Source organism: Vombatus ursinus, unplaced genomic scaffold (genome assembly GCF_900497805.2).
Source record: "Vombatus ursinus unplaced genomic scaffold, bare-nosed wombat genome assembly UNPS02014793.1, whole genome shotgun sequence".
NCBI classification, from domain to species: Eukaryota; Metazoa; Chordata; class Mammalia; order Diprotodontia; family Vombatidae; genus Vombatus; species Vombatus ursinus.
This window is the reverse complement of record NW_020954571.1, coordinates 11,727,107-11,740,210: the sequence shown is the minus strand read 5'-3', so window position 1 is coordinate 11,740,210 and position 13,104 is coordinate 11,727,107. Positions and strand designations below refer to the sequence as shown.

Sequence of the window (13,104 nt, the reverse complement as noted above, 5' to 3'; positions counted from 1 at the left end):
GAGCCAGGCCCAGAGAGGTTAGGTGACTTGCCCATCCGTAGTCACATAGGTAATAATGACTCCAAATCCTGCACTCTTTTCACTGTACCACACTCTTGGGAGAAATCCTCAATAACCTAGAGCAGGTGTAGGGAACCTGTTGCCTTAAGGCCCATGTGTCCTTCTAGGGCCTTAAATGTGGCCTTTTGACTGAATCCAAATTTTACAGTATAATTCTGGGACAACCTGTATGGGTTGCTGGTAAGCTAGAATCTAATAGCAGGTCATGGTTCCTGAGGTTGCTGCTTTGGAGGGGAGGTTATCAGGTTGTCCACGCTTTCTACACTGTTACCTATTACTGTGTGCTTGCCTCACTAACATCAGCTAATGGGCACTTATTTGTATTGTTTTTTCCTCTCTCCTTTGCATCCTACCCTTGTCTGTCTGTCAGAATACGAACGGGCCATTTCTGGGGCCCTGTCACTTAGTAAGTATTTGTGTCACCTTGGTGACTGTCTTCCCTATCTGTTCTGTATAAAATTCTTTCATTTAGTTCTCTTTCTGTAAGATTTGGGATATAGAGCCATAGGTCTTTTTAGGACCTTTCTTTGTGGTAACTGCTGTCAGTATTTGGGTTTGCTGGGGCTGGGGGTGGGGGTGGGGTGATAACTAACAGATGTAGCTCGTTGACACAAAGAACTATTTCTTATTTGCTTTTTTTGTTTTTGTCCTACAGCATGGATAAAAATGGAACTATGACAATTGACTGGAATGAATGGAGAGATTACCATCTTTTGCATCCAGTTGAAAATGTTCCTGAGATCATTCTGTACTGGAAGCATTCCACGGTACAGTCAGTAACTCTCTTGGGTCTTGATCTTTATTTTTTCAGCTTAGTCTTAGTAATCCATAGTTTACCTGGTTACCTTGATAAATGCTTGCCATTCCCAGGGTACCTTCTGCTTGCTCTAGTGTGACTTTTTAAGAAGTTGCAGGTAGAACTCTCCGGTGGAGAAGAGGGTAAAAGAGCAGATGGACTGGTTTGCGGGGATTGCAGCTCTAGAAGTCAGCTCAGAGCTAGCTTTGCCTTGCTCTGTACCCTGCCAAGACTAGAAAGTGATATGCACGCATTAGAGCTTCAATGATATTTGCTTAGGGGTTGCATAATGTTCTGCCAGTGTGATCTGGTTACATGTCAAGTTTCAGAAATTTTCCTCCCCACTGCACTTTGATCTGGACCTTTTGGCCATTTTATTTGAGTTATGGGAATGTCAGGTAACCCATCTAGGAGTCCTAGGCTAGAAGAGCCTGATATATTTGTAATTCTTAGCCCCTGTTGTTTTTTTTTTTTCCAAATGAGTTTTCAGCTCTAAAATCCTTCGGTTCTCTATGACTGTTTGGAGCGTATCTCCAAAAAATTTAAGCACTTAAGAGAGGTTCTTTCATTCATGCTTGTTACACCTGAGCTGAATGGAAGGATATAAGTTTAGATAGAAGAAAAAGGTGTTGTCTAACCTCACAAATCAAGTAACGAGAATAATAGTTCAACCTGTTCAATGACTAGGCTAGCCTTATGTCCTCATAAATACCAGGAAGGGATGCTTTGGTACTATTGAATAATTCGTGATTTGACCCTGTTAGAGGCATAGAACAAGAAGGTTTAGGAGTGACATCTTTGAAAGAGTTCTCAGGCCCCTGCTTGTGAGTGATCACAGTTTTGTCTTTTGTTGGCTGTCCTTACAGATCTTTGATGTAGGAGAGAACCTAACAGTCCCTGATGAGTTCACAGTGGAAGAAAGGCAGACAGGGATGTGGTGGAGACATCTTGTAGCTGGAGGAGGAGCAGGGGCTGTCTCCAGGACCTGCACAGCCCCCCTGGACCGGCTGAAGGTGCTCATGCAGGTATGAAGAAAAAAACTAGGCTAGGAAATCCCTGCACTTACATCTATGGTTAGCTTGCTGCTTTGATCCCATGGTTTCATTGCCTATGAAACAGATGGTAAGGGAGCTCTTGCCTCAGACAAACACAACACTCCACCTGGTCCGAGGGAGATTTGGCTCATAGTTGATTTGATTTTATCTGAGTCATTTCAGAGCCACTTTAAGCTACAAGACTTAGCCCATGAGTGTGATGATGAAAGGGGCGTGTCAGGAGTTTTGTTCCTTCTGCACATCTTGTGCAGGGTGCTGGAAAAGGAGCAGATCTTCATCTGACCCAGATGCTGCTTGGAAACAGATCAGTAGTTTTGGCAGAGCCCCTAACTCCACGTTGACAGGGCAATGGAAAGATCATCTAAATTGATGTCAGAGGACGAATTGCAAAATTGGGTTGCAAGAGGACAGTATGTTGGACTTTGCTTAGCATCTGTATTAACAGTGACCCATTTTTCTCCTCTTCTCCATCTCCCCAGCCTCTTCCTCTCTGTTTGTTTTCTAGCACCTTGTGTGCTAGAGTCCACTGTGGGCACAAGAAAATCGTCATTTTCTCTATTTTTTTCCCTTGCCCTCTGTTCCTCTTCTTTGAAAGTCTGTTAATGAATAAAAATTAACTTGCTGTCTGTTATTTTGAAACAGAAGTGCTTGTTGGGTCTTTAGAATATTGAAGTGGGGGAAAGTTCATTGAGCAACAACAGACTTTATTGAAGATGCGTGTCCAAAGTGCTTTACTAGGTGCTCTCAGAAATGAGTAAGGCACAGTCCTTGTTGCCATAGGGCTTGCCTTCCTTGATCTTTTGTTGAAAAAAAAAAAAGTCATCTATTTGATGAGAAAGGTCTTCGCATTGGTGCTGACCAGTTTTTCTTTCTCCAGGTCCATGCTTCCCGTAGCAACAACATGTGTATTGTTGGAGGATTCACACAGATGATCCGAGAAGGAGGGGCCAAATCTCTCTGGCGTGGCAATGGCATTAATGTCATAAAAATTGCCCCAGAATCAGCGATTAAATTCATGGCCTATGAGCAGGTAAGGATTGCCTTGTTTCAAGCACAGTCAAGTGACAAATGTGTCTTGAGTACCCAACAACCTAAGAATTTCCCCAACTTTATACCTACCTGCCTAGATCATGGAGTAGAGCCTTGCAGGCCCCTTCCTTCTTCATCTGTAAAATGGAAGTGGCTGTAGTGGAGCAAACAGAAATTGACTATTTAACCCAAACTAGTCACGAGGAATCTTTAGAATGAAGACTGAGGTTGGGAGCAGGCCTTCTTAATCCCTCGATTCATTTTTCATCTGCCTTCCTTTTTCCAGATCAAACGTCTTGTTGGTAGTGACCAAGAAACACTGAGGATTCATGAGAGGCTGGTGGCAGGCTCTCTGGCAGGAGCTATTGCCCAGAGTAGCATCTATCCTATGGAGGTAAGGAGTATTCTTGGTTATGTGTGTGGAGATGGGAGCAGTGTTATTGGTCTCTGGAATAGGGGGGTGGCATTTAAGAAGGGAGCTCTCCTAATACCAGTGCCCTTTTGCTGTTTTTAGGTCTTAAAGACAAGGATGGCACTGCGGAAGACAGGGCAGTATTCGGGCATGTTGGATTGTGCCAAGAAGATCCTGGCCAAGGAGGGAATAACAGCTTTCTACAAAGGCTATATCCCCAATATGCTTGGAATTATTCCTTATGCAGGAATAGACCTGGCTGTCTATGAGGTAACTGACTGCAGAGCTGTGGTGGAGAGTGGTTAATTTTGTGCCCTGACCTTTTTTAAACCCTGAGGCAAGTTTAATGCCTATTGCTCTGGTAACCTCTGGGGAGGGATGAAAAAAAGGGACTAAAATCTGTTTCCCTCTAAAGTAATTCAGAAGAATCTGGAACACTTAATGACTCATTTCAGAACAACTTATCTATAGTTTTGTCTTGAATCCCCCTCTCCTATAATTTCTTCCCTGGCATTGAATGGCTTCTTGACTCATTCATCATTCTTTTCCTTCTAGACACTAAAAAATACCTGGTTACAGCGGTATGCAGTCAACAGTGCAGACCCTGGTGTGTTTGTCCTCTTGGCTTGTGGTACAATATCCAGCACTTGTGGACAGCTGGCCAGTTACCCTCTGGCTCTTGTGAGGACTCGGATGCAAGCCCAGGGTAAGAACACTTCTAGGCCGGTCCCCAAAGAAATGCTCCTAGGGGCCCAGAGGGCTTTGGGAGGTGCCCGTGACAGCTCTCTGATGTTTCAATAACTTCTTCTCATTCAAGCTTCAATTGAGGGAGCCCCAGAAGTGACCATGAGCAGCCTCTTCAAACAAATCCTTCGGACAGAAGGAGCATTTGGCCTGTATAGAGGCTTGGCCCCCAACTTCATGAAGGTGATCCCAGCTGTGAGCATCAGTTATGTGGTCTATGAGAACCTGAAGATCACCTTAGGGGTGCAGTCTCGGTGATGGGAAGGTTGGCTTCGGACTGTTGGACTTAAGGATCTTGGGCTGAAGTCCCAGGATGTATAGCCATCTCATTCTGTGAATGTGTCAACACTAAGCTGACTTAAGCCAAGCTGTGAAAACCTCAGAATGTGTATGAGACATAGAAGAGGCAGGGGGAAAAGAGGTCTGAGCCTTGGGTTGAATGTCAATCTTGTTGTCCCAGATCTCATTGTAGACCCCTGAGAAAACCCCATTTGTTCCCTACAAAGCCTCTCTCAGGGGCCTAGGGATGGGAACAGGACCTGGGGCTTTCAAGTAAGGAGAGAAGTGCTCCCTGCCATGCCTGCTGAAAAATAGAGGCTTGGGAACTGGCTTACTTCCACCATCTTGCGCTAAGCAACCAAGCTATTTGTTCCAGGGGATCTAAATTAACCCTCTGATGTGCTAAGGGTTTTCCCTTATCAGTCTTTGCTCACTTCCTATTTGCTGTTTTAATTCTTAAAACACACTGTGGTGGGACAATCAGTGTTCCCAGGTCACACCTGTTTATCACGTATACTCCCATGGTGAGAAAAGATTTAACCTTGAACTTCACAAATAGCATTTCCAATGTACAGAGTAAAAGCTGCCCTGGTTCCTGCAGGAAAAAGAATGACTAACTTGTGTATTTGCTATAAGCAGAGCACCTCTCTCATCCATGAGACAGTGCAGTTAAATAAACAGTGAACTGGTGCCCTGCATGTTTGTGTGCATGGCAAGGGTGGGTAAGGTTAATGCCTTATCTATCTTAACAGCCTCACATCATAATGCATGACTTCATGAGTAATATTGTTCAGTCCTTGGAACTGAACAGTTTCTCCTCCCTGCTCAGCACCCCACGGTGCCCTGAGCTGGCTCCCAGGCAAGGGCTGGGCCGAGCGTCCACTCAGAGGGTAAGCCACTCTCCTTGAATAGGAGTCGGTCTTTAGCTTGGGATTGGGAAGGAGACTCCTTGGCTTAATTCTCTTCCCTGATGAGAGTTTTAAGGCCTTAAATTCTGGTGGAGTTGGATTAAGAAGTTTTAGTTCATCAGAAAGAGAAATAGATGTGCAAATTCTTCCTTTGCTTCTGTCACAGAGTGAGAAGAGAAAGTGGTGGAGGTATTATTTCTCTGACTACATTAAGGTCTGTTTTAGGTCAAGTTCCTAATCTAAGGGATTCTTATCCAACTCCTAATTGGGGCAGAAAGGGATCAGCCTCACATTCCACTGACACAATGTATTATAGTGCTTAAAGCATATTTATTTTGTATTTATTTGAACAGAGTTATGTCCTAACTATTTTTATAGATGTGTTTAATTATTAATCTATCCTGTTTAGTGTTTTGGTTTTTGGTTTTTTTTTTATCCTTATTTATGTTCATAGTTGATTGCACCTTCTTAGCACTGTGCAGCAGCAGGAAAGCTATGGGGAGGACCATAAGCACGTAAAAGGTTCCCCATCATTCCATGTAGCCTGTGCTGTCTGCCTTAGGTCTACAAGATCAATCAGGAGAAGTTTCCTTTTAGGCTGGAGCCTGAGGATTGTGGATGAGAGAAATAGGATCATGGTGGGGGAAAGACTTTCCTTTGGTGGTCAAAGTCTAGACTTGCTCTCCTGGAGCAGTGCATGTGATTAAAGAAGGGGTGAGGTTGTGTGAATGATAGACACTTGGGGTTAATGGGCACAAAAATTTATTTGGAGAGGAGAGTGGGGAGGGAGAAATCTCAGGGATTTCCAAGATGAAAATCCAAATAATTTCCCAGAATCAGGAAGAATTTCTTCAAAAATGTTATTTCTATTTGAATCAAGTGGCTATAATGACCTGACCCTCCAGGTACATGTGGAGGAAGGGGGAGCCTTCTAGTAAGGGAAACTTGGTTGGCTGAATGGGTAAGTGGGAATGGTTTTGCAGCTTGTCTTTCCCAGGCGTAAAATGGGCCTGTCCCCTTTCCATTCAGACTGACATACCCCACTTCCTGTAGCCAGGAGACCAGCTGCTTTTTGGAGCCTTGGGTCTTGCTGCTTCCTTTCTCCCCCTTCTTGAAATAGTGGTTGCAAATCATTTGATTAGACAGTTGCACTTTCATTCCACCAGTATGGCCTAATGGGAAAAACACAGGATGCAAAGATCAATGCAAAATTACTGTCTTTTTAGTTACAACTGGAATTTGTCCAAACGAAAAATTAAGGAACACAACATGGAAGTTTTCACTTAGAACAGCCTTCTAATAAAGTTATTTCAATGCTGATAAAACTGTGGTGGTTCTCATTTGTGGCTTGGGACATTTGAATGAGTTTGTATATTCAGCAAGTTAGCCATCTGTGTCTTCCTACCCTGTATTCTTGGATTCTCTCCTCATCTGGGCATGTTAGGACCCAATAGACATTTACTTCGGTTACACTGGCTGTTGTACACATGCATAGCACATCACAGACACACACAAACCTCAACTGGCCAGTCTAGACCTGGAAGGACTGGACTGGGAATCGGGAGGCCAGCACTATACTAAAGTCACTCCATTCTCCGTGTAAAATTGAAGTGGTAGTATATACCCATATTTGTAACAGTCTAGAAATAATATTCCAACCACTAGTTCTTGACAAACCAGGCTTTCCTCACATTGCCGCCTTTCTATAGATGGGTGATTGCCAGGACTAATCTCTACCTAAGGCCCTTCACATATACACACCCTGGGCCAGTCCATGCTACAATCCTCCAAAATTACAATTTTGGTTTGTTATAGGTCTCTGGTATGAACATTGAGTTCTACTTTTTTCCTCTACCACCCCTAAGATTCCATGGATGCCTCAATTCTGCAGACAGCCTCTTCTCTTTTCTCCATTATTGTGGCCAAGTCTCTCCTAAGTATGACAAAGTCTTACTTCCTTCAAATCCCCTTAATCTGTCTTCCTGGGTAACCAGCCACAAAGATTTGGATTTCAGGTTTGGGAATGGTGTTTCCTTCCTTTTCTAGGTATTTGGAAGGGGACCATCTCCTGAGTCTGTATCTGGCCACTGGACCCAGATGACTCCAGAGGAGAAAGTGAGGCTGGTGACTTTGCACAGGCCTTCCCTCACTTAAATCCCATTCCCCTGCATTTCATGGCATCACCCCCCTGATGTCACGGTCCTCTTTGAGAACAACGGACAAACAACCACAAAGGTATTTGGAAAGAAATCTGAACCAGGCCCAGCAATGTGTTATGTCCTGTCTGGGTTTTCTTAGTAACATCTTCCTGCGTTCTGTATTGTGCCTTCAGTTTGTTCCATAGCCCCTAATGATCAAGTTACAGGACTAGGCTACATAACCTTAGTCTCCAGCCCCACATCCTGCATGGAGGAGACAGACGGGAAGCAGTTGGTAATTTTTTTGTAGAACTTGCCTCTCTGAAAGAGCAGTCAATCTAACATGCAGATTCCATGGGATTAAGCACAATCCTTGCAACATATTGTTTTATCAGCTGTCACCTTGTGATAATCCTGCTGCAGATTTCAGACAAATGTTTCTTTTTTATTAATTTATTTTGATTTATCAATAATCACTTCCATATGCTTTTGAGTTTAAAATTTTTCTCCCCCTTCCTCCCCACCACCCTCCCCAACACGGCGCACAATCTGATATAGGCTATACATTTACATTCATATTAAACATATTTTCACATTAGTGATATTGTAAGTAGAAATTAAAACCAGTAGGAGGAACCATCAGAAAGAGCAAACAAAACTCAATAGAAAAGAAAAAAAATAACAATTTGGGTTCCATAGTTCTTTCTTTGGGTTTGGATAGCATTTTCCATCACAAGGCCTCTGGAGATCAGACAAATGTTTTTTGAGTACGAGATATGTTCAAGGCCCTGTACTAGGTTCTGGAATGTGGGGGAGACGTTACAAAGGTACAGGAAATACAGGCATTCTCCCTCGAGTCTACATAGTGGCTGGGACCATGAGGGGAAGATGGGCCCACTAGTTGGTGCTTAACCTGAAATTCATATATGAATGAAGGAGAAAATGAGCATTTGTTAAACACTTAATTATGTGCTAAACACTGAAGATGATAATAATGGCTAACATTTGTATAGCACCTGAAGGTTGGCCAAGCACTTTCCCAATATCTCATTTTATCCTCACCACAACCCTAGGAGGTAGGTGCTTATCCCCATTTTTACAGATGTGAAAACTGAGGCAAGAAGGTTAAATGTCTTACCCAAGGTCACACAGCTAGTAAGTGTCTGAGGCAAGATTTGAACTCAGTTCTTACTGATTCCAGATCCAGGACTTTATCCACTGTACCACCCAAGCTGCCAATAAAGATAAAAACAACCCATGCTCTCATAGAACTCAGTCTAACTGGGGGAGACAGCATATAAAAGAGTCTAGTTATAGGGCAGATAGGAAAGCTTGGAAGTCTTGAGGGTATTGTAGCAAGGCATTTGACATGGCTCAAGTATCCTTAGCATCGGTAAACATGTAAAGGAGATTGCCCCACATACAGGTGTTAGTGTTGATGATACAGCCAAGTATAGGAAGTTTTCTTCTGATGCCACCACCCCTTGTATGGACACTGGAGAAAACAGGTGAACACCATTATGGGAAAAAGATACACTTCCTGCCTTCAAAGAGCTTGCATTATACTGGATCATCTGGGTTTTCATTCTCATTCTAAGTTTTAAAATGTAAAATTATATCGCATTTCACAAATTCATCATAATTGACTCATTTGTCCTCATTTCCCATTAAGATTCTTATGTCCTTTCCCATTTTGACCCAAAAGGCAAACATGCTTGCACATTGTAGAATACATTTATTATATAAAATTGAAATTTAGAAAGGTATAGTCTTAAAACTTCCAAACAGCCAGTGGCTTGACCTTTCATTTCTAATGAGATCTGAAGCCCTAACTGTTTACAATTTGACTTTTGTCAAAGGGAGCAGATGCTCCAAGACATCATTGGCAGAGAAAAGCTATCAACAAATTATCCTCCCAGCATCAGAGTTATAAATAGGAGAAAAAGCCACAGCCTTTATGAGTGAATGGCAGCACCTGTCCAACTCTGTTCAACAAAATAAGCTTTGAAATCTGAAGACCTCTGAGAGGTCCCCCCAACTCACCTGACAAGTTTACCATCCATTCTGCTTCTCAGGCAATGTTTTCCATATGTTTCGGTGCCTATGCTTTTTGACAGCCTGGATGCATCCAGTCAAAAGGGCTTGGAGGAAATTCCTCCAAGCTGTATCTGTCAGTGTGATCACCACCCCAACTCTGCCCAAGGCAGGCTCAAAAACTCTCTGCCTGAGGCTTCTCTGGCATCTTCATCCATGATTGTCCTCTCCTTATGATGCTATAAAGTAGTCTGGGTCTCTTGGCTTTAAACATCTCCCTTACCATGGCAGTTAACAACCTTCCCACAATTCCTCATACCCTCCAAATCATCTCCTTATCCTGTCCCTGTTTGGTGTTTCCAGTTAGAAACTCTAAGGAGCATTCAAAGGAGAAGACAGGGCTGCTAATTGCTGGTGATTATGTAACAGTCCCATCACCCAAGGGCTCTGCCCTTCTTCCCTTCCATGCTGACCCTACAGTTTGGCCCTTTGGGACTTTTCCTATTCAAGGTTCCACTTCCCCACTCTGGCCTTTGTAAATCAGGGGTGAAGAATCTGGATGAGTGAGCATGCCAAGGCAGGAAGGGGGAATACCAAGGAAAAGCAAGACAGCCTATGGGGAAACAAGGGTGAAGGGGGCCCAAGGCTGACCTGTGGATCTCAAAGAAGCTGGAACAAAGAAAGGCAAGTCAAGCCATAGTCCATAGAAACAAGAGATGTTAGACCTTGGGAAGAAGGGAGGTCCAGATCATCGAGACCGAGGCCCTCACTTTACATTGATGAAAACAGAATCAGAGAGGGGGAGCAAACGGCCAGAGGTTACATAAGGGCTTAGTTGGGACTGGAACTTGGGTCTCTTGATGCCCAGTTCAGCACCCTTTACAATTCTCAGGCATGACACCTTGCTTCTCTCCATCATGTCTTCTTCCATCTAAATGTGTGTATGTGTGTGTGCGCGCACATGCTGCTAGGCATTATTACTACTTGAGCTTTGAGGAACTATATTCTGTGGTCTCCCACTTTCTTAAGGAAGAGAGAAAGAAGAAAAAGAGAGTTTCTGTGGTCATTCTGGAGGATTTCCCTATGACCACCCTGTGTCCACACACACACACACACACACACACACACACACACACACCCCTTCAAACCATACGTCAGGCCTGACCTAAAAAGCCCTTATCCCTGTGTCAGTATGTGAATGTACAAATTCCTCAGTCTGGCACTCAGTGTCCTAACCTTCCTTTCCACCCTTATTTCCCACGGTTCCCCATGAACATAATCAAAACTAACTATTCACCATTTCCTGGATATATCCTGTGCTTTCCTTCCTCTGCACCTGTGCTCATTCAATTTAACAAACATTCACTGCTGCTATATTCAAGGCTCTGTACGAAATGCTGGTGATAACAAATATAGTAGGTATGCTACCCCTTTCCTCTCCGGAAGTCTGAAAAGGAGAAATAGATCAGTAATCTAACCACTAAGAAGTCAGACAGAGAGATCCCCACATCCTGGAAATTCTTCCTTTGCCCTTGGGAAGACTTCTGGTCAGTCAGTCATTCAGATTAGGCACCAGAGAATGAGAAAGCCTGGCTGAAACCATGCACCCTTTTGGCCATGCTGGCCAGAAAACTGTCAGCCACTGCTCAGGCTGACAATTTCTTTTTTTATTATTATTATCAATTTATTTCGATTTATCAACAATCACTTCCATAAGCTTTTGAGTTTTAAATTTTTCTCCCCCTCCCCCCCTCCCTCCCCAAGATGGTATGCAATCTGATATAGGCTATACATATACATTCCTATTAAACATATTTTCACATTAGTGATGTTGTAAGGAAGAATTAGAACCAATAGAACCACCAGAAAGAGGAAACAAAACAAAACAGAAGAAAAAAAAGAGCAAATAGTATACTTCAATCTGCATTCAAACTCCACAGTTCTTTCTCTGGATGTGGATAGCATTTTCCATCATGAGACTTTTGGAGATGTCTTAGATCCTTGCATTGCTGAGAAGGGCCAAGTCTATCAATGTTAGTCCTCACACAATGTGGCTGTTACTGTGTACAATGTTCTCCTGGTTTTTCTCACTTCACTCAGCATCAAACCATATGAGTCTTTCCAGGTTTTTCTGAAGTCTGCCTGCTCATCATTTCTTCTAGCACAACAGTATTTCATTACATTCCTATACCACAACTTGTTCAGCCATTCCCCAATTGACGGGCATCCCCTCAATTTCTAATTCTTTGCCACCACAAAAAGAGCTGCTATGAATATTTTTGTATGTGTGGGTCTTTTTCCCTCAGGCTGACAATGTCAAGCATAGCTGAAAAAGCCTGTGCCTTCAGTAACCAGGGAGAAATTTGGAGACCAGTACATGATATCATGACTAGAGTGCTGAGCTCAAAGTCAAAAAGACCTGGGTTCAAAACTTGATGCTTACTCTAGTTGGGCGACACTGGACAAGTAACTTTTTCTCTATGGGTCTCAGTTTCCATATCTATAAAATGATGGGGTTGAATTAGATAGCCAATAAGATCCTTTCTAGCTCTATCTGAATCCCACAAATTTTAGTATGTTGTTTTGTCATCTTCAGTGTCTTTCTTTTTGTATGCGTGACTATGTTCATTTTTTTTGTAATTTTTTTTATTTTATACTTAAATACAAAATGAGAAAAGAAAGAAAAAACATTGCATGTTCACAGCAGACCCTAAGAAATGATTCAATATAAAACAATAAATTTCAATTTCAGGAAAACCTATATAATAAATACTATACATTGTTTTCAAAGCTGCCCAGCTTTGCTTCCTTGTTGGTTTTTTTTTTGTCCTCTGCTGTGCACTTTTTTATTTTATTTCCCCCCTCCCCACCCTAAAGAAGGCTACAATTAAGCATGGGCTATTAATTAATACAATTAAACATAATACATATACATAGATATCTATAAATATAGACATATATACACTCATACACACATGTAAGACCACACTATGCTTATTTCCTCCTATCATCTGTTTCTCTGAAACTAGATAGCATCTTCCTTCATAAGTCCAAGTCTTTCCATGTTTTTCTAAATCAACCAGCTCATCATTTCCTACCCCACAACATTTCTTTCTGGATTCAAGCAGCAGCTTCCTTCAGGATCTTTGAGGTTAATCTGGGTATTTGTAATCATCAGAATGACTTGGTTGCTCAAAATTGTTCTTAAAATAATACTACTGTTACTATATACAATGTTTTCTTGGTTCTGCTCATTTCACTCTTCATTATTTCATGGCAGTCTCTCCATTCTTTTCTAAAATCATTGAGCCTCATCATCTTTCACTTAATTTTTGTTTTTATGATTTGTTCTTTGGCGCACTCGTTATTTAGGATTACATTATTAGGTCTCCAGTTCCACCTATGTCTTTTGTTTGTGTTCCATGAACTAAATACTATTTTTATTTTCTTATTGTTGGTATAGGTCAGGATATGGTTACTAGTTCTGCTCTTGTACATTTATTTGCAATATAATCATATGACAAGAAAGTTCTTGTTACACCAAAGTTCTTTGCACTGTCAAACACTTCAACATCAGAAACAGCCATGATTTTCTCAGTGAAAATGACATTAAAGAAGAGGCATGACCATCTGCTTTGCTGCTACACTT

At 42.2% G+C, this 13,104-nt stretch overlaps 1 protein-coding gene across 4 annotated transcripts in view; it reads left to right on the top strand.

The window, feature by feature from the left end:
• Positions 1 to 6,608, top strand: part of SLC25A25 (solute carrier family 25 member 25) — a 29,601-nt gene extending 22,993 nt beyond the window's left edge. For all 4 annotated transcript variants that reach the window (XM_027869586.1, XM_027869587.1, XM_027869588.1 and 1 more), the window contains 7 exons: positions 716 to 827; positions 1,723 to 1,881; positions 2,789 to 2,941; positions 3,227 to 3,334; positions 3,455 to 3,622; positions 3,908 to 4,058; positions 4,170 to 6,608. In XM_027869586.1, coding sequence (XP_027725387.1) covers positions 716 to 827; positions 1,723 to 1,881; positions 2,789 to 2,941; positions 3,227 to 3,334; positions 3,455 to 3,622; positions 3,908 to 4,058; positions 4,170 to 4,354 — 1,036 coding nt within the window. In that variant the 3' untranslated portion in view covers positions 4,355 to 6,608. The remainder of the gene's footprint in view (positions 1 to 715; positions 828 to 1,722; positions 1,882 to 2,788; positions 2,942 to 3,226; positions 3,335 to 3,454; positions 3,623 to 3,907; positions 4,059 to 4,169) is intronic.
• The last annotated feature ends 6,496 nt before the right edge of the window (positions 6,609 to 13,104 follow it).